At 57.8% G+C, this 20,766-nt stretch overlaps 3 protein-coding genes across 3 annotated transcripts; all 3 read right to left on the bottom strand.

Annotated features, from left to right (window-relative positions):
* Window positions 1-1,422: 1,422 nt before the first annotated feature.
* On the bottom strand, window positions 1,423-8,818 carry LOC135330007 (protocadherin gamma-B5-like). Its single transcript, XM_064520782.1, has one exon. It carries the CDS (start codon window positions 5,400-5,402, stop codon window positions 2,916-2,918), a length of 2,487 nt encoding a protein of 828 aa, XP_064376852.1. The 5' UTR covers window positions 5,403-8,818; the 3' UTR covers window positions 1,423-2,915.
* A 738-nt stretch (window positions 8,819-9,556) lies between these two features.
* Window positions 9,557-12,780, bottom strand: LOC135330006 (protocadherin gamma-A12-like). Its single transcript, XM_064520781.1, has one exon. The coding sequence runs from the start codon at window positions 12,581-12,583 to the stop codon at window positions 10,043-10,045; it is 2,541 nt and encodes an 846-aa protein (XP_064376851.1). The 5' UTR covers window positions 12,584-12,780; the 3' UTR covers window positions 9,557-10,042.
* Window positions 12,781-13,747: 967 nt separating this feature from the next.
* LOC135323528 (protocadherin beta-15-like) lies at window positions 13,748-17,937 on the bottom strand. The gene has a single exon (XM_064520783.1). It carries the CDS (start codon window positions 17,365-17,367, stop codon window positions 14,923-14,925), a length of 2,445 nt encoding a protein of 814 aa, XP_064376853.1. The 5' UTR covers window positions 17,368-17,937; the 3' UTR covers window positions 13,748-14,922.
* Between the last annotated feature and the right edge of the window lie 2,829 nt (window positions 17,938-20,766).

Raw genomic sequence — 20,766 nt, 5'->3', positions numbered from 1 at the left:
CCTGAAGATACAATTAGAAGGCAGGAAATACCATTAAATACGATAAACTATCAGCATCTTCAACTAAACATGATGTTAAGGGGCCGGGCCGGGGAGATAGCCATGCGGTTTGCAAATTATAAGGCAAATAAAAATCGGCATGAAAGAAACAGATCTGTCCTGAGTAAACTGAATGGAATTCTGGGTAAACTCGAACGAATTGATTCCATCAGTGGAGAATATGTCTGCCTTTCCAGTAACCAAATTTCAATGCTGTATTCTGTGCTTCCCGAAGCTAACCTTGTAACTCATGACTTAAGTAATTTGTTAAAATCTTTTCTTTAAATAAAAAGAAAGAAGAAAAATACTTAAGGAAATCCAGACCTAAATGTATCCTCTCCTCTTTTAAGGTAGGAAGTTTATTTGATTTTTGTAAAGAGATGAAACCAGCACATGACAAACACTGATGGAGGGTTGGTAAGCCGTTGTTTAAGAATAATATAGAATAAAACAAGGAAAACGAAATGCTTCTGAGTAGACCCATAGTATCACCAGAAACTGAGGGAGACATTCCAATATGTATAACTATAACAGCTCTTAATGACATAATTTCGGGGGTTTCCGGTTTTCTGTTGCTAGAACAGAAGTAACCCATTCCACACGTATCGATATTAATAACTACATGTTACTAAACTTTGCTTTTCCTATAATGCAATGTTCTTTTATCATACCTGCATGTAGGAGAACGAGAAGAGACAATCCCTTTCCTACAAACATATTTCCATACATGAAGATACCGGATAGAGAAAAACAAGAAATCAAAATCGATCCAATCAAAAGATATCTCCATCTCCAAGACAAGTCTGTCTCTCTTGGTAAAGATGGAAACACCATCTATCTCAATAGTAAATCACAATTAACAAATCACTCGTATACATGTGATGTCCTGCTGACTAGCCAGAATCGTGGATACTCACCCTCTCTATATATGCATACACACACATAACGCAGGCAGACATATTGAAGGAGACCTTCCTACTTCTCCTCTTTTTGTTCTTGCATGGAACTTCCAAAATACAAGAAGATTTCATGAGGGAGAATTTTCAGTACCCCTACAAGATACTCCAGTTTTAAGAAGCCAGCACAATAGCACACATATTGCTCACTTAGACACTTTCAGGGGAAAAAAAACGCAGTAGAAAAGGCCAGCTTTATCGACAGACTGCGACACGAAAAAAGCCACCTCGAGTGATGAGGAAATTAATTTCTCTGGCAAATAACGACTCCCTCGAGGAGAAACGAAACTGCACAAGCAGTCAAAGAAAAAAAAAGGAAAATCTGTTGAAGGGACGGAAGATAGGACAAGCTAAGGAGATTTTGACTCTTTTGTTTGAAAAATCGCTCATAAGAAGCCAAGATGTCTCGTTAGGCAAAGACATTAAAGCAGGAAATTAAAAAAATGTATATTTAACAATTGCTATTAATCCAACATCAGATCAAAAAATACCATTCCTTTACAAACAATCCTTTCGTTTTCTGCTTTTCTGCACCACTACAAAAATGCAAAGTCTATAATCTTAGAATAGCATATCTCCCACTCCTATCCCCTAATTAATTTTGGAACGTGAAAGTATTCAATGAAACTACACGTTCCGGTTTGACAGACTAGAAGGATATCTTTACATTTGCCGCCGTACCACACCCTCTCTAACAATTACATTTATTATATAGACATTAGAGAATGTAGGAGAGATAGCATCATTATCATCGGCTATACATCAGCGTCTCCCTTTAACTTCACCTGTATAGAAGACACAGTGACGACCAGCAAAAGAGACGAAGCACTACCACCGTGGATGGAAAAAGCCATGAGAAATAGCTGAACTCAGAGAAATCATGCCCTCACGGAAATAACACCCCTCTCCCCCAATTCCACAGCAAAAACTGGAAGGGCAGACGGCGACATGCCTTTCTTTCTTCAGAGGGGAAGTTAGGCTCTCGCCACGCCCGGAGGCACTCTTTTGTCGCCCCATTCACGGACATGCACTGACATTTCATTTGGAGATACGTTACTGAAACAATGTAAAACATTTGTTTCGTGTTCAACACTATCAATCACGTGCAAACCCATATATTTGGGGAAAATGAGTTCATTAAAAAAAAAAAACCTCTTCAGCACAAAATGTCAATCACATTTTCCCAGTCCTCAAGGGCAGAAGCAGTAGATCTTATTATATACAATGAGGAACCACATTCACAGTTACTAGCGTGTTCTATATTATATGGAGCAAATAGCGTGGCCAGAACCTTTCAACTGAGCCTGAATGTGTCATTTCTGATGACCCGAAGGGTACCTTTATTCACTTCCTGCTTTTAGGCAAGGAGGGAAGAATATGATCTCCTTCTTTCATGAAAAAGGGATTATGGTTTCCCATTATAACATACAAATGGAAACCAAAGAAAAAAATGGTGTGAAGTTAAAGAAAGATTGAGAGGTTTGGGACGCTTACAGACCTACCGTGCATCGGGGTCCGACGGAGAGTCCCCCATCGGTCTCTCATTAAAATCCCGCTATTATTTGGAGGAGGGAAAAGCAGTATTGCGTGAAGTACGAGTTACGTGATCTTTCATGACCTACAAGACTGTTGTGACTGGCTATGCAAATACCCGTGTCAGCCAGTGTGACAACAGGCATTTATGTCACTAATTTCTATGATAGCTTATAAAATGACAAGTATCCCCGATCAACCCCCTGTGTATTCTCTTCGGTACATTTCCGAAAAAGTTATCAAAAGAACCTTACGAAAGCACTTGCTGCTCTTAAAAAGAAGGCATTATACTATTGTTTCTTCCATTCACTCGCTCATTCACTTCTAAAGGCACCACTCTTTCGTATTCAGTATTCAAATATACTCGTGGAGAACCAACGAATTTTGCTAAAGATTAACAAAACTATAAATGAACGAATACAGATCGTAAGAAGATAACGAGGTGTGAGATAAGGGGACTGGGGTCGGCTTACCGACCTGCACTGCGTCGGCGTCGGACGGCGGCTCTCCGCTGAGAAGATCCTCGACGGCGCGGGCGGGCAGCGGGGCCGGCAGCAAAGCGCACTCGGCGACGGCGCGGCCCGGGGCCACGCAGAGGTTGTAGGAGTAGGGCAAGGTGCCCTCGCAGAAGTCGGCCGGGAAGGCGGGGCCGGCCACGGAGAAGCGCTCGGCGCCCAGGCAGCGCAGGACGGCGGGCGGCCCGGCGCGGCGCACCCGCGCCGCCACGGCCAGCGCCACGCTCAGCACGAACAAGGCGGAGAGCAGCGCCAGCGCCAGCACCAGGTAGAACTGCAAGTCCGCCGGCGCCTCGGCGCCCGCCGCCCGCTCGCTCAGCGCCGGCAGCGCCTCCTGCAAGCTCTCGGCCAGCACCACGTGCAGCGTGGCCGTGGCCGACAGCGCCGGCTGCCCGTGGTCCTTCACCACCACCACCAGCCGCTGCCTCGCCGCGTCCCGCTCCGACACGGCGCGCGCCGTGCGCACCTCGCCGCTGTGCAGCCCCAGCCGGAACAGCGCCGGCTCCGTCGCCTGCACCAGCTCGTACGACAGCCAGGCGTTGCGCCCCGAGTCCGCGTCCACCGCCACCACCTTGGCCACCAGGTAGCCGGCCTCGGCCGACCGCGGCACCACCTCGAACGGGCCCGCGCCGGGGCTCGACGCCGACGCCGCCGGCCACAGCACCTGCGGCGCGTTGTCGTTGCGGTCCACCACGAAGACGCGCACCGTCGCCGTCGAGCTCCGCGCCGGCGACCCGCCGTCCTGCGCCCTCACCTCCACGGCGAACTCGCGGCACTGCTCGTAGTCGAAGGAGCGCTGCGCGTACAGCGCGCCGCTCCGCGCCTCCACCGACACGTAGGACGCCGCCGCCTCGCCCGCGCTGCCGCCCACCAGCCAGTAGCTCACGCGCCCGTTGGCGCCCGCGTCCGCGTCCCGCGCGCGCACGCGCAGCACCGCCGCGCCCGCCGCGTTGTTCTCCGCCACGTAGGCGCTGTAGGCGGCTTCCTCGAACACGGGCGCGTTGTCGTTCACGTCCGACACGGCCAGCGCCAGCGCGCTGCGGCTAGACAGCGCCGGGCTGCCGCGGTCGCTGGCGACCACCGTCACGTTGTGCTCGGCCGCCCGCTCCCTGTCCAGCAAGCTCGCCGTCACCACCTTGTACGAGCTGCCCGACGACGCCACCACGGCGAACGGCGACTCGCCGTCCAGTTCGCACCGCACCTTCCCGTTGTCGCCAGAGTCCGCGTCGTGCACGTTCAGCAGGGCCACGACGGTGCCGGGCGGGGCGTCCTCGGGCACCGGGCTCCACACCGACAACGTCGTTATCTCGGGCGCGTTGTCGTTCTCGTCTGTGATCTCGACGCGGACCTGGCAGTGACCGCTGAGCCCGCCGCCGTCCCTCGCTTCCACCCCGAAGGTGTACTCATTCCTCTCCTCGAAATCCAGAATCGCCTCATTGCGGATGTCGCCGCTGTCGCTGTCTACGCTGAAGACAGCGCGCACAGCCTGCGGCACGTTGCTGAAGGAGTAGGAGACTCGGCCGTTGGAGCCCACATCCGCATCCGTGGCTCGGACCTGCAGCACCAGCGACCCCGCCGGCAGATTCTCCCGCACTCGCGCCTCGTAGGCGCTTCGGCTGAACACGGGCGCGTTGTCATTGGCGTCCGTCACGTTGATGCGAATCTGCACGGTGCCAGACCTCGCTGGAGCCCCACCGTCCACCGCCGTCAGCACCATCTGGAAGGAACTCTGCTGCTCACGATCCAAAGCGGCTTCTAGCACCAGTTCGGGCTGCTTCTTGCCACTTGGGCTCTCCTTCACTGCCAGGCTGAAGGACGGGTTTTCCGTGAGCTGGTAGCTGAGCAGCGAGTTGCTTCCCACATCCGGATCTTGCGCCATCTCCAGCGGAAATCGCGCACCAGGAAGGAGCAATTCCCCGATCTCCAGGTCGAGAGCAGCCTTGCTGAAGACCGGGGAGTTGTCGTTGATGTCCTGGATAGCCACGTCGACGTGGAAAACGTTGAGCGGGTTCTGCACCACCGCCTCGAAACTGACGGAGCAGGACGCAGAGTCGCCGCACATCTCCTCCCGGTCCAGCCGCTCGCTCACGTACAGGTGCCCGTCCTCCGCGCTCACGGCGAAGTGTTTCAGGTGCCGTTTAGCCGCCGAGACCAGCCGCAGCTGGCGTGCCGGCAGCTCTGCCGGGCTCAGCCCCAGGTCCCGCGCCAGCGGCCCCACCACGGAGCCGCTGCCCGTTTCCTCGGGAATGGCGTAGCGCAGCCGCTCCGGCGCCGCCCGGCAGCACACCGGCAGCAGCACGGCCAGCAGCGCGACGTGCCTGGCTGCTGCGCGGCGCTGCGCTGCCTGCCCCGCTCCCATCGCCGCCGCTCGCCGCCTTCCCGGCGCCTCTCCTCCCGTCCTCCGACGCTTCCCTGCTCTGCAGATCCCTCGCAGCTGGCTCGCGGATCAGCAGGCGCGGCGCGGCGAGAGCCAGCCCGCCTCTGCGTTGCTCTGCGCTGCCCTGCTCTGCGCTGCCCTGCTGCGCTCTGCTGCGCTCTGCTCTGCCGGCTCCGAGGCGGGCGCTGTGCGAGCGAGCTGCCGCCCCGCGGGAGGCTGCGGCCGCTCCGGTTCCGGCTTCGTCTCCGGCTGCGGCTGCGGCGCCGCGTTGGGCAACAGCGGCACCCGGAGGCCCCGCGCCGCCACTGCAGCCGGCTCGCACTCGCGCACAGGCAGAATGAAGGCGTTCTGCACTTTGATTCTCCCTAAGACCCAGCAGTTGCGGTAAAACCCTGTGATTAGCTGCACAGAAAACGGAGAAGTAGCCCGGCGTCTTGCACGAAAGACATCTTGCTCTTTCCCATCTGAGGAGCCAGTTCTATCATTTCGTGCAGGGCCCGCCTCACCGCGTTCCAGGTACATGAAGTGGAAACACGACTTTTCAAACGGGAATTTGGCGGCATTCTACCCAAGCAGCCGCAAGACACTGCATTCCCGAGATGTCTGTGTTTGCCGCAGGCCGAATGCAGCCCAAAACGCATGAATTAGGCACGGTGATATGAAAGGGACTGCAAGGTGTCTTCTACCTGCACCTAATGACTTCACCAAGCTTTGGCCTTTTCCTTTTATTCGTATAAAAAACCCCTCAGCTGCACTTCATTAAAACCAAAGCGAGAACCACAAGGACAGTAAAAGCAGCAGACCCGTACGATGATTTCATAGCTTGAGAAGACTTTGAAAGCAAGATCTCACTGTCAGCCTTTTTGTTTGTTGTGGCATCTTCTGCGTGGGTGAGTGTGTCTCATTTCCTGACTCGGGACGAATACTGAGAAAGAAATAAGTATGACAGCGTGATAAATAAGATTCCTCACGCACAGGATGGAACGTGTGCCCAATCTGAAAAGGAGACTGGTCTAAATAGTTCTGCACTTCTATTTCTGGTAGGCCACACCAATTTGGTGAAGCCCTGTGCTTAGTTACAAGGAAAAGGGAGACGTAGTAGGAAATCCTGGAAGACCAAGCTATTCCTCCTCCTCAGTTTTGGGATCAGGTCTGTGAGTTTATGCCAGGCCTCCACACGCTTTCCAGCTTGTCAGAGTTTCACCTTTTTGTTCAGGTATGTGTCTGAAGTTTGTTCTGTGCTTTGTTTTTCAAGACGAAAGAGCAAATAATACTGACTGAGAAAAATGGACCCTAGAATTGTTTGCCCTGAGCACATCCGGACACTGATGGCTATTCTGTCCATAAAAAGCTTGGGGTGCACTGGGTTGAAACTCTGCAGTTCCAGGTCCACTGTAAAAATGATTTTGCACTGTTATGCTTGAGACCCTGTTGCCTTGGAGAGCTTCTAGGCAAAAGTCCTGTTACCCAGCCTCATCCACTCCTAGGATATCACGCTCAGCTGAAATTATTTCTGCCTGTAACTGTGACCTTCCTTCTGCTATTGGAGAAGGCCTGGTTGCAGTCCTGGGCAACACAGCATGGCACACTGAGCGGCAGGCCGTGTGTCTGCAGGCCTCTAAGAGATCAGAACAGCCCAGAAGTATCTGGTATTTGCCAGAAGCACTCTGCACCAGACTGTACCCTGTGAGTGTGTGGCTGGCTTGAAAGAGGGGCATCAGAGGTGACAGGCGTGTGCAGTAATGAGAGATTCTTTATCAGAAAGCAGTAGCTCAGACTTCCCTGTCGTTCCGGGTTATCAATGATACCAATAGCTCCAACTGACCCCTTTGAGGCAATCCGTTCATGGATGCTATTTGCAGCTGTTTCACCACAACTCTGCCTAAGAATGCTCCCGCAGAGCACCTGGAAAGTCCGTGAGCCCTCAAGCAGGAAGCTAGGCCCTAAATTCTTCCTTGGCTATATGGAAAGGGGTCTGACTTCACAGGTTTTCATCAGCGTGCATGGATTTTTGCACCAGAGGGCCTGCTCCCCTCCTGTGCCTAGGAAGCCAGAAGCGTGAATATCTTCTTGTAGGTCTCCGCCTGAATCTAAGCCTCATGGGGGATAGTGCAGCAGAGCAGCATAGTTTAGCTTCTCTGCTTCATCTTCTTCACACATAAGAATTCAATCTTTGGATGGTTATGAGCTTGTCTAGGGAATTAAGCGTTTGCTGCAAAACAACACTGACAGGTTTAAAAGCAAAAGCCCATTCTGTAAACGTGAACTAGGAAGACATCTAGCAAGCTAAGCTTGAAGGTGGCTCAGGCCTGGGAAACCTGCATGCAGCTCTGATGAAACTCCCCATCGTGGTGTTAAAAGGCCATACAGGTGGGAAAATGAGGTTTCACACAGGAGTTATGAGGCACTCTGCTCAAGCAGCACCTCTGTATATACACAGTGATTGCCTGAAGACACATTCATCAGAGCATTGTTGCCACCTTTAGGGACAGGGATAACAGAGTCTTAGCATAACTGCCACGGGCGTCGCCAGAAGGCATGAAATCAAAATGCTGCCTAGCCAAACGTGCTGCTGACCCACCTCTGCCGCACTTTCTCACCCAGCCACTCACCCGCAATGCACTGCCTGACAGCCCTTTACTCACAACAGAGACAATATCTGACTTTAGGCCGTATACAGGCCATAGGTGAGAGCCTGGCGTTCAGTGACATATTAAGCAAACATGTGTTCCTCAGACCCTTTCTGTTTTCAGCTGAAAACATCAAAGGTGTCTATGGAAACTGTTCCTCCACTCCTACATTTACAGCAGAGATCATCTTTAAACCGTTATCTGACACTTCGAGGCCTAGCTTTAGCTCATGACAACAAACTCGGACAACTCTTCGACCTGCCCTATGTCTACCCAGACAGATTTCTTCAACCTGCCTAAGCGTGGTGCAACAAAGGTGGAAGTGATGAACCAGCAATGTGGCCTCATATAGGCTCTTTTTGAACTTATATCTCTCCTAAGCCAAGGCTGGAATTGGCTGCAACACGGGCACATGTGCCCTGGCGTGCACCATGTCGGCAGCCTGCATCTGCATCGGCAAAGAAACCTGCTGCTCTCTGGGAACAAAGGGTCACATCGTTCTGCCAGGAGGGGACAGACAGTCTCTCTGTGAACACGGTCTTCCTCCTCACCAAGGTTTTCCTCACTACTTCAAACGCAGTAAGACACGCAAAAGGGTCAGCTATGCCTAGAGAGCACGTCTTTACACAGAGTGCTGCCTAAGTGCTTGTGAGTGCTAACTGCTGATGATATCGTTAGTATCGAGTTGGTTAAAAACGTTTTAAATGACATGAAATGAAAGAGCTGTGTTTTAGGAGCGTGGTGATAAAAGAAGGCACCAACGCACAGACTCTCTAGGGAAAGGTGCGAACGATAACCCGATCGTTTCTTTTACCTTCAAGCCATCTGCAGCGCTGCCGAACAGCACATGAGAAAATTACCGGCATGTAGGGACATTAGGGCCAACCGCAGCCATATCTTTACCTTTACCTCAGCTTTACCTTTACCTCAGCTTTACCTTTACCAACGTTTACATCCAGCTTCTATTGACTTAAAATTACAACTCAGACAACTCTTCGACCTGCACTATGTCTACCCAGATGGAATTCTTCAACCTTTACCTCTTCTTCTAACGCCACCGCTAGCTACAAGATGAACAGTAAAGCAAACGGACCAGCAGCACCCTGGATTAACAGGACCCTGCCTCAGGACAGGCCACGACGTTGCTATGCGAGCAGGCGTTTGTGGTGAGCGAGGTCATTCAGAAGCAGCACTTCATGAGAAACGCAGCCTTTCTTACCCCTTCTTCCAGCGTAGTTCGGAACACTTGATGTCCTACAACTAGCACAGTATAAGCGGGAGCAGCTTAAAGGAGGGAACAGACGTCACACGCCATAGAAGAAGTGAAATAATTAACCCTTCACAATCAAATACCTGCAGAGCTCTTGTCCTTCCATATCGTCTGCAAGGCTGCCAAGCAGAAATCGTAAGAAACACTACAGACACACCCTGGGGACATAAGGACCAACCCTCGGTGACCATCTACTTCTCAATACAGCCGTGTGTACAGAATGCCTCGACAAAGAGAGAAGAAGAGGAAAAGTCCCACCACGGAAGGAAAACGACATAAGAAAGAGCTACTTGTTATGGGGAAGGAAACAAAAAAAACCAAAAAAACCCCAAAAAGTGCGGCTAAGGCAGAACACTGCGTCATCCAAGCCTCTGCTTAAAGACAGTCTCATCCGTCTAAAGCACACGTCCTGAAGAAGCTGGGACATCTGTGACTCGACTGCTAACGCAGAGTGTCCGTCTACTCCCAGCGCCTAACATTCACAGGAATAGCTGAATTATACACGAAAGGTGGTGACCTGAGGAACAACGTGGCGCAGGCTTCGAAGACCCGGCCCAAGGAGCAGGCAACTCAAAGCAAAAGGACGCACACACATCGCACGCTCCATGCTAGGCCGAACGCTGCCACCGGAATGCATCAGTTAGCTGGCAGGAACAAGAGAGAAAGAGCGAAATATTGGGTGCACGTACCTCTGCCTAATCGGCCTCTACTTAGAGCTAAGGCTATGTACATGCAACACACAACACGCGCAGAACAGTCCAGAGCAGCAACCCAGTGGAGCGTAAAAGCAGCGTAAGGGCCTCGCTAGAGGGACTCACCGGGAGGGCGTCTCCGCTGTCGGCGCGGGCACGCGAGGGCTCTTCGGGCAGCAGCAGCGGCGCGCATTTGTCGGGCGGCGGCGCGGCCGGCAGGGTGTTGGAGCAGCTGCCGCCCGGGAAGCGGAGGTGGCTCTTGCGCGAGTCGGCGGTGAGCGAGACCTCGTGCGAGTAGGAGTGCAGGAAGGCGCGGACGCCGTCGATGCCCACGAAGGGCGAGGCGGCGACGGCGCGCGAGGCGCCGCTGCCCGCCGCCAGCAGCCGGGAGCGGCGCCAGCGCCGCAGGCGCAGCGCCAGCAGCGCCAGCAGGAAGGCGAGGAAGAGGCAGCACACGGCCGCCACGGCCACCACCAGCCAGCGCGTCAGGCTGCCGCCCGGCTCGCCCGGCGCCGCCGCGCCGCCCAGGTCCGACAGCAGCTCGGCCACGCTCTCGGCCAGCACCACCGTCAGCGTGGCCGTGGCCGACAGCGCCGGCTGCCCGTGGTCCCTCACCACCACCACCAGGCTCTGCCGCAGCGCGTCGCGCGCCAGCGGGAACCGCGCCGTGCGCACCTCGCCGCTGTGCAGCCCCACGCGGAAGAGCCCCGGCTCCGTGGCCTTGGCCAGCTCGTAGGACAGCCAGGCGTTCTGCCCCGAGTCCGCGTCCACCGCCACCACCTTGGCCACCAGCGCCCCGGGCTCGGCGGCGCGCGGCGCCAGCTCCACGCCCGTCCAGCCGGCGCCCGGCGCCGCCGGCGGGTACAGCACCTGCGGCGCGTTGTCGTTCTCGTCCACGATGAAGAGCCGCACCGACACGTTGCTGCTCAGCGCCGGCGCGCCGCCGTCCTCCGCGCGCACCCACAGCCCCACCTCGCGCACCTCCTCGTAGTCGAAGGAGCGCAGCGCGTACAGCGCGCCCGTCTCCGCGTGCACCGACACGTACGACGAGAGCGGCGCGCCCCGCACCTGGCCCTCGCACAGCCGGTACCGCACGCGCGCGTTCTGCCCCCAGTCCGCGTCCGCCGCCCGCACCGTCAGCACCAGCGCGCCCTTGGCGTTGTTCTCGGGCAGCCAGGCGCTGTAGCGCGCCTCCGCGAACACCGGCGCGTTGTCGTTCACGTCCAGCACGCGCAGCGGCAGCACCGCGCTGCTGCGCAGCGCCGGCGATCCGCCGTCCGTCGCCCGCACCGTCACGTTGTACTCCGACACCTCCTCGCGGTCCAGCTCCCTCGCCGTCACCACGCTGTAGTAGCTGCCCAGCGAGCTCCGCAGCCGGAACGGCAGCCCCGCGCCCAGCGAGCACCTCACCTCCCCGTTCGCCCCCGAGTCGCGGTCCTGCACGTGCAGCAGGGCCACCACCGTCCCGGCGGGAGAGTCCTCCGACACCGCGCTCAGCAGCGACCGCACGGAGATCTCGGGCGCGTTGTCGTTGACGTCGGTCACCGCGATCACGACTTTCGCCGTGTCGGAAAGGTCTCCACCGTCCCGTACCTGCAGCCCCAGTTCGTACGAGTAGCCCTCCTCGAAGTCCAGGCTCCTCACCAGGGTGATCGCTCCCGTTTCCGTGTCCAGCTGGAATTTATGCGATGCTTTCACTGTAATCTTTTGAAAGGAAAATTTCACCTCTCCGTTGAGCCCGTCGTCGGCATCGGTGGCTCTGACGGTGAGCAGGGTGGAGCCCACGGGCACGTCCTCGCGCACGCGCACCGTGTACACCGCCTGGCTGAACACCGGCGCGTTGTCGTTCGCGTCCAGCACCAGCACGCGGATCCGCGCCGTGCCCGTCCGCGCCGGCTCCCCGCCGTCCACCGCCGTCAGCACCAGCTCGTGGAAGGCGCTTTCCTCCCGGTCCAGCGCCTGCGCCAGCACCAGCTCGGGACGCTTCTCCCCATCGGCTCCCGTCTGGACGGCCAGGGAGAAGTGCTGGTCGCCGCTGAGCTCGTAGCGCTGCAGGGAATTGCTCCCGACGTCCGGGTCGTGAGCCTCAGCCAGGGGAAACCGCGACCCCGGGGCTGTTGTCTCGCTCACTTTCAGTTGCGTTTCTGCCTCTCGGAAGCTGGGCGCGTTGTCGTTAATGTCTCTGACTTCCACTTCGACTGCATAAACCTTCATTTCGCCCTCCACTATCACCTCACAGCGCAGCACGCACTTATCTGGGGTTTCGCAGACCTGCTCTCTGTCTATCCGCTCCGCCGTCACTAAATGGCCGGTCTTCTCATGCAGAGCAAAATACTGCTTCCTACCTTCGGAAAGTACGCGGGCGCCGCGTTGGCGGAGCGCCGCCAGCTCCAGCCCCAGGTCCTTGGCCACGTCGCCCACGAAAGAGCCCTTCTGCATCTCCTCGGGCACCGCGTAGCGCAGCTGCCCCCACGCCAGCTCCCACGCCGCCACCAAGGCGCACCACAGCAGCGCTCGCCCTCGCCCTCGGGCTCGCCCTCGGCAGTCCCAGCGCCTCTCTCGCGGCCACATTTCACAGCTCCGGCCACCGCGTCCGCCGTACTCCTCCTCTCTGAACCTCCCCTCCCAGCAGCAGAAGCCGGCTCGCTCCGCACCCTGCTCTCTCCTGCGCCGACCGTGCAGCCCGGCGCCTCCTCTCTCTCCGGCTCGCTTCCCTTCTCGCGCTCGCTGGCGGCCGATCGGCCCATCGTGGGCAAACAGCGACACCTACAGCCTCAAGGAATCTCTGCAGCGCTCCAGCGCCGGCAAAGGTAATCCCTGCTCACATTTCCACTCGTTCTTATCGGCGTGTGTGAATCCCGGCTCACAATATGCTTAAAAAAATTGCATCGAGACGCAAGAGCACATCTTCACCATTCAGGCATGTATGCGCCCCACCATCCCCCGCAGCCTAACATTAGCTTCCAACGAACTTCTAGGAAGATCCTAAGACTTGAGCAGCGGTAGAGAAATGGTGTGGCAGGATATGATGTGGAAGAGCAACAGAAACCTGGACAAGACAGCCTGGAGTAACAGCGTGGCCGTTTCGGGGCGGGGGGGGCGCGCGGAAGCAAGCTTTGCTTTCTGCAGCCATCGTCTATATTACAATACACTGTGCCTCGCTACAACAGGAGAATCACGTCACGAAATGCCCCCTCCTGTGACACCCAGTGCCCCACTCGTGGCACTGCCATGAGCACATTCCCACAGGACCCCGTGTGTCTCTGTGCTGCCCCCTCCTCTGAACCCCCCGACACCTTCAACGGCAGACACGTTTCTGAACAGGACAGCGTACGTACCTCCCTGTAGGTAACGTCCTACAGTTGCCGTTCTAGTTACAGCTGTCTTCGGAGCCCACGTGCTCACACGGCCCCTTGGCTCCAGCACGTCGCTAAGGACAAGCGGCGCTCTGGAGCCGCACCTCACTGACTTCCAGACGCCTTTGCATGCCCAGGGCCACTGCTGGTGTAGGGGACAATATCCCAGGACGGCGATCGAAATCGGGCCCTTCGCAGCCACTTTCCCCAGGTGTAAAGAAAAACGCTCAGCGTTACCTCGCCCTCTCCCCCGCCCCCAAAAGCACCTTCACACGTCTCAACCCCCTTAGGTCCTTTACAGAGGGGCGAACGAAGGAACTATGTGGCCGAAGCTGCCTCCGCAGCCGAGGGGTATTTTACTGCAGCAATGGCATTCGAGTGCTTGTATTCTTTTTATTGCCATGTTCTACCAAAGAAGGCTTCCACTTTATAACTGCAATTCCGTACAATGCGAGGATTTCAGAAGAGTTAGTGCTCGGCAGCATGGGTCTCAAACACTGGTAAGAGACAGCTAGCATACAAAAAGGAAAATCGAAGGAAAAAAGGAGACTGCGAACCCTTGACGAGGAAGGCGATAACGGCACCCAAGTCGAAGGCCCCTTCGCACTTCGTGTCAGTTCCAACTGACTGAGGAAGCCCTTCGAGGCGACACCTGCAGTTTCTTTACAACCATCCGCTCAGTTCTAATACCTTTGCATGATTTGGTATAGTTACAGTCCATCCCGGCATTGCTAACCCTGCTATACGTCCGAGAAGATCTCGAGGACATTCCCTCCTTCCCTCCCTCCCTCCCTCCCTCCCCGCCCGCAACCACCATTTTCGGCTACGAGGGAGACCTAGCTGTGCATTTTATTAGTCTCCCTTAGGGCAGCTGAGAAACTGCGTACCCGGAGAAAACCCCCTTTTCCCACTGCTGAGTTGCAAGAGCGCGAATCAACACGGATGGGTGGAAGCACTTCGATGAGTCATCCCACAGCGCCGTTGTCTGACAGGAGTACGCATGTAAACCATTGAAGAAATACACTGGGGGTACGCATATACAGCATTAGAGACATTGTCCAGAAGAGCAGACACACAACGCCAGCACTCCCCAGAAAGAGAGATCCAGGGCCCGGGGCAGGAAGAGAGTGGAGGAAGAGAGCAGAGCTTGCACCACATTTCACCAGAGCATCAGAACTTCAGGCTCTCTAGTAGCCTGGAGGGGGGTTACAGCGCAGCGTTCAGCAAACACAAACACGTGATTTGTCTTTTCAACCTCGAGACCGTGCTACGGCACTGAGCTGCTGTTAGAACTGCAGCTTTATTTCCATGCCTTTTCTCTTTCTTTTTTTTGTGGTGCTGCTGGTGGTGGCGGCTGCGGCGGCGGCAAACCGTTGTACTGGGTCGGGATACGAGGGAAACTGGTGACGCTAAAGGGGACTGCAAGTTTCCTCTGGGAGAATCATTGCCGCGTCTCTCAGCCCGGATCCCTCCCCACCCAGGGTCAGCCAAGTGAGGGTATTCCACGCCGTTTCAGGAGGGAAGCGTCGAGCCACTGGGGATGCTCCCGTAGCGCTAGTCAAAGGCAAGCCTGCTGAACGGTCCCGCAGGCAGCGTCCCGTGGCTCTGCGGTCGCGGTTCCTCGGCGCGGGGCAGGCCGCCGGGGAAATCCTCCTCCCCGGCGGCACCCCCGTCCGTGCCGCAGCGCTGCGGCGGCAGGCTGGCGAGGACCGGCTTGAGGAACCTGAACTCGCTGTTGCCCGAGCCCGTGGTGAGGCTGACCTCGTAGCAGTAGGCGTGGGGCAGAGTCCCCGTCCCGGCTGCGTCGGCCAGGCCGGTCTGGAAGTCGCCGGGGCCGTAGAGCACGGTGCCCTCCTTCAGGGACTTTCTCTTGCACACCTTGCAGGCGACGAAGGCTGCGGCCGAAGCGAGGAAGAGGAGCGAGACGAAGGCCAGGGAAACGATTAAATAAAGCGTCAGCGAGCCGCCCTCGTCCTCCGGGGCCAGGCCGTTGCGCGGCATGTGCGCGTCCGAGAAGCCGTCGAGCAGGAGCGCGGCCAGCACCGCGGTGGCGGACAGCGGCGGCCGCCCGTTGTCCCGCACCAGGACCACCAGCTTCTGCCTCACGGCGTCTCTCTCGGTCACCGGCCGCCTCAGCCGCACCTCGCCGGTTTGGGCCCCCACGGCGAACAGCCCGGGGTCCGTTGCCTTGAGCAGGTGGTAGGAAAGCCACGAATTCTGCCCCGAGTCGGCGTCGACGGCCACCACTTTGGCGACGAGGTAGCCCGCCTCGGCCGACGTGGGCACCAGCTCGCTGGACGGCGGCGAGCTGTCCTGCGCGGGGTGCAGGACCACGGGCGCGTTGTCGTTTTCGTCCACCACGAGGATGCGGACGGTGACGTTGGCGCTGAGGGGCGGCGAGCCCGAGTCGGCGGCGCTCACCACGACCTCCAGCTGCCTCACCTGCTCGTAGTCCAGCGGCCGCAGCACAAACACGTTCCCGTTCTCGGAGTTCACGGAGACGTAGGAGCGCGCGGCGCGCTCCGCGGGGCGGGCCGGCGCCAGGGAATAGGTCACCTTGGAGTTGGGCCCCACGTCGTCGTCGTCCGCGGCGCGGACGGCGCCGACGAGCACGGCCGGGTCGTTGTTCTCACGCACGTGCATGGTGTACGACGTCTGGTTGAACACGGGCGCGTTGTCATTGACGTCGGAGACGTCCACCGTGAAGGTCTGCGTGGTCGTGAGAGGCGGGGACCCCGCGTCGGCCGCCGTGACCGCGAGGATGTACCGCGCCGTCTCCTCCCGGTCCAGGGCGCTCGCTGTCACCAGCTCGTAGTAATTCTTATAGGCAGGCCTCAGGGAGAACGCGGGCTGGTCCTCCAGCGAACAGACGACCTTCCCGTTGTCCCCGGCGTCCCGGTCCTTGACGACAAAGAGGCCGACCACCGTCCCGGGCAAGGCGCTCTCGGCGAGGCGGCTGCTGAAGGAACTCACCGCCAGCTCCGGCGCGTTGTCGTTCACATCCAGCACCTCCACCACTACCTTGCAGAGCGCGGAGAGACCCCCGCCGTCTGTGGCGCGCACGCTGAGCTCGTGTTTCTCCGCCGCTTCGAAATCCAGGGGCTGGCTGACACGAATTTCACCACTCACGGGGTCGATCTTGAACGCTACGTGGCTGTGCCCCACCGCTTGGCTGAACGAGTAGGATATCTCCCCGTTAACTCCCACGTCCGCATCAGCTGCGACCACACGGAGAACCACCGAGTCCTCCGGGGCGTTTTCCAAAACCTGTCCTCTGTACCGTTCCTGCGTGAAGATCGGAGCGTTGTCATTTGCGTCCAGGACAACGATGCGGACCTGGGCCGTCCCGCTCCGGGGCGGAGAGCCCCCGTCCGTGGCAATGACACTGAAAGCAACCTCCGGTTGCTCCTCTCTGTCCAGTGACTTTTCCAGGACTAATTCGACGGAATTGTCGCCCTCACCGCGACTCCGGAAAGAGACGCTGAAGTACTCATTCTCGGGAGCGATGCTGTAAGCCTGCAGGCTGTTACTGCCGACATCTAGGTCCCGAGCCCCCTCCAGCGGGAAACGGGACCCCGGCTCGCTCGTTTCCGGGATCTTAAAAGTCACTTCTTCCTCCGGGAACACTGGCGAGTGGTCATTGATATCCTCTATGGCCACTTCGATCCGAAAGAACTGCAGAGGGTCGGCCAGCAGCAGCTCAAAGGGGACCGTGCACGTGACGGCCTGGCCGCAGATCTCCTCCCGGTCTATCCTCTCGCTAACTGCCAGGCGGCCGGTCCTGCGGTCTAACCGAAAATACTGCCGGCTGTGGTCCGAAACAAGCCGGGCGTCGCGAGCCCAGAGCTGCGCCAGGTCCAGCCCCACGTCCTGCGCGACGTGAGCCACCAGCGAGCCGCTCTCCCTCTCCTCGGCGACGGAGTAGCGAATGGGCTCGGAGCGAGCATGCGGCACGCAGAGAAGAACACAGAGACAAAGCACTTGCCTTGCAGACGCCATGTCGAGTCCGGCGGACACCCTCCGTCTCGCGGATCGCCTGCCCGCTCCTCCGGGACAATGCCCGCACCGGGACCCGGCAGCCAGGCGGGCGGGCGCCCCTGCTCGCCGAGTCCGCTACGCGGCCCGGAGGGCGGCCGCGGTGGCTCGGCAGCGGCTGCCACGGAGGACCGCTCGCCGCCCCTGCTCGCCGCGCCGCTCGCCGCTGCTGCAGCTCGGCCGCCGCCGCCCGGTGCGGCCGCCTCCCCGCGCCGCAGCGCCGCTGCAGCGCCGCCTTGGCCAAGAGCACCACCCTGCGGCCCGCGGCGGGAACTGCTGATCGAAGGCGGACACACACGGTGCCTTTGCAGAGTCCCTGTGCCTGCGCCGGGAGAGAGGGGGAGGGCTTCCCCGCACGCAGGGCCTGAGCTCCGACCGGGGGAAACAGAACAGAAAAGGGAATGAGAAACGGGAAAAGGGAAAGGAAGAAGGGAGAAGGGAAAAGGGGGGAAAGGACGAAAAGGGGAAGGGGAAGAGGGAAAAGGAACAGGGAAAAGGGGAAAGAAAAAAGGGAAAACGGAATGGGGAAAGGGAAAGGGAAAGGGAAAGGCCGTGCGGCAGGGCACGTGAGCTCGCGGCACTGCTCGTAGTCGAAGGAGCGCTGCGCGTACAGCGCGCCGCTCCGCGCCTCCACCGACACGTAGGACGCCGCCGCCTCGCCCGCGCTGCCGCCCACCAGCCAGTAGCTCACGCGCCCGTTGGCGCCCGCGTCCGCGTCCCGCGCGCGCACGCGCAGCACCGCCGCGCCCGCCGCGTTGTTCTCCGCCACGTAGGCGCTGTAGGCGGCTTCCTCGAACACGGGCGCGTTGTCGTTCACGTCCGACACGGCCAGCGCCAGCGCGCTGCGGCTGGACAGCGCCGGGCTGCCGCGGTCGCTGGCGACCACCGTCACGTTGTGCTCGGCCGCCCGCTCTCTGTTCGGGCTTCTTCCTGCCACTTGGGCTCTCCTTCACTGCCAGGCTGAAGGACGGGTTTTCCGTGAGCTGGTAGCTGAGCAGCGAGTTGCTTCCCACATCCGGATCTTGCACCATCTCCAGCGGAAATCGCGCACCAGGATCAGTCCATTCCTCGATCTCCGGGTCGAGAACAGCCTTGCTGAAGACTGGGGAGTTGTCTTGGATGGCCACGCCGAACTGGAAAGCATTGCGTGGGGGTTCTGCACCACCAGTGCTTCTCCGAGCGGATCCACAGCTGCCGTGCCAGCCGGGCACGCTCTGCCGGGCTCAGCCCCACGCCCCACCACGGGGCCGCTGCCCGTTTCCTCGGGAATGGCGTAGCGCAGCCGCTCCGGCGCCGCCCGGCAGCCCCAGCAGAGCAGCCAAGCGCACAGCAGCACTGCCGCGGCCCCGAGGCAGCGGCTTTCGCTGTGCCGGCTTTCCATCGTCAGCGGTCCGCGCTGCGCTGCGTCCTCCCGCCCCTTCCGTGCATTGCGTGCCCGCCTCTCGCGCCGGCCGCTCGGGCTTCTCGCCCTCTCAGCGGCTGCTTCTGCCTGTGCCGGTGCCCGCCCGCCCGGCGCTGTGCGAGCCAGCAGCCGCTCCGCGGGAGGCTGCGGCGGCGGGCAACAGCGGCACGCGGAGCCCCCGCGCCGCCCGGGCTCGCATAGAAGCGGAACGAAGTAGTTCTGCACTTTAATTTCCGGTAAGACAGCCCAGACGTTGTAAATCCCCGTGAGTAGCTGCCAGGAGAAGGGAGAAGTAGCCACAATTCTTGCAGGAAAGACATCTTGCTCTTGCCTATTGGAGGAGTCAGTTCTAGCCCCCCGTGCACGGCCTACATCACATGAGGAATCCGGGGGCATTCCAGCCAAGCAGCGCCGAGCCGCTGCAGCCCGATGATCTCTACGCCTGCAGCAAGCCAAGGGCAGCCTCAACACACGTGCATTAAGCACGGTGATGGAAAAGGTTTTCCAAGGTCTCTTCCACCGGGATTTAAGGAGTTCGCCAAGCTTTGGGCGTTCCCTTTGAGCAGCTTGTATATAAAACAAAAGAGAAAATCGGCTGCACTTAATTCAACCGAAGGAGCACCAGAATGAGAATAAAACGAGCAAACTTGACCAGGCAATGATTTCATAGCTTGAGAAGACCATGAAGCAACATTATACTCTGTGTAGAACATATGCCCAATCTGGAAAGGAGAGGTGTCTTAAGGAAACTATTGAACGGAAACTGTCTAGAGGTAGCTTAGCTAAATGTGCCTAAGCCTTAGGCCGCACTCAGATAACATAAGGAACTCTCACCCAGTTCAGTAAGAAAGGGCCCCAGAGCCGGTTCAAGCTCGAAAGAGAAGGGAGTTACAAGCAGTCTGTGTTCCTGGGGCTCACACTCCGAAAGGGAGGATGTCAAAACTTTGAAATAAGGCCTGTGCAGGGCATCAGCACCTTGAGAAACAAAGCCTCCTCTCACTGCTGGGGCAGTGCTAATTGTTGTGGTCTGGAATTACCGCCTCCTCGTCAGCACCTTGAGAGACAACGGCGGGGCCCAACAAGGAAAGAAGACACGTCCGTCAGCAGAAACCGCAACAGTAAAGACAAGGAAAGAAACAGCCTGCCTAGGGACAACGATGAGACCCCAGACCTGAATATTACTACTGGTCTGAACTACGGCGTGAGGCGTGGAGAACTTAGATTGAAAAGTTATAATTGCCCAGAGATTTCTTTGTTCGGGGTCCCTCTTCGGAGGCACCCAGCTCGAGCTGTAATTACTGCACGCGCGTCATTAACGTTTATTTTTTTTTAATTTGCTTTGATTTGTCTCCGAACTTTTCAGCGGGAACGTAGGGTCGGACCCTGTTATGGTGCCCGGCGAGCCTAACCTTCCCTCACGGTTTGGCGTGCACTGTAAGGAGTACGCGGGCTGATCACTGTAAGGCGCACCAGGCAGGGGAGGGGTTCGAGTCCCATCCCCAGGGTTTGAGTGGGTTTTAAGTCCCATCTCGGTTCGGCCGGAAAGGGGAGTGCGCAGCCAGATCAGTATAAGGCGCATCGCAGGGCTATAAAAACAGAAATCTAGAGTCACCGTGCCTGGTGTGAGCATGAACAGTGCTGTCTGTATGTGAGTGCGTATAACCTGGGAACCGACCGGGGCACCCGTCGGCTGATGAAGCCGCCCACTGCGAAGGGACAGCAGTCCTAGCAGTCAAAGGCTCGGATGGTGTGACTGCAGTTCCCAGAGACTGAGCGAAAGAGTGTGTGATCACACCAGCCACCGAGGCTGGTGTTACTGGTAAGGAAGTGCGCTGCCTGACTTGCATAAGACGCACTTTTCAGGAACTCGGTATGGGAAATAATTTCGGCATGGAAAAGGGGACGCCCTTAGCCGAAATTTTGCAAAACTGGAGTAAGGTTGATGGCACCAGGAACTTCAG

Source organism: Dromaius novaehollandiae, chromosome 15, assembly GCF_036370855.1.
Source record: "Dromaius novaehollandiae isolate bDroNov1 chromosome 15, bDroNov1.hap1, whole genome shotgun sequence".
Taxonomy (NCBI): Eukaryota; Metazoa; Chordata; class Aves; order Casuariiformes; family Dromaiidae; genus Dromaius; species Dromaius novaehollandiae.
This window is presented reverse-complemented; position numbering and strand designations above follow the sequence as displayed.

Coding starts and splice junctions, on each gene's coding strand:
- LOC135330006 (XM_064520781.1), bottom strand. CDS start 12,583: ATGTGGCCGCGAGAGAGGCGCTGGGACTGCCGAGGGCGAGCCCGAGGG.
- LOC135330007 (XM_064520782.1), bottom strand. CDS start 5,402: ATGGGAGCGGGGCAGGCAGCGCAGCGCCGCGCAGCAGCCAGGCACGTC.
- LOC135323528 (XM_064520783.1), bottom strand. CDS start 17,367: ATGGCGTCTGCAAGGCAAGTGCTTTGTCTCTGTGTTCTTCTCTGCGTG.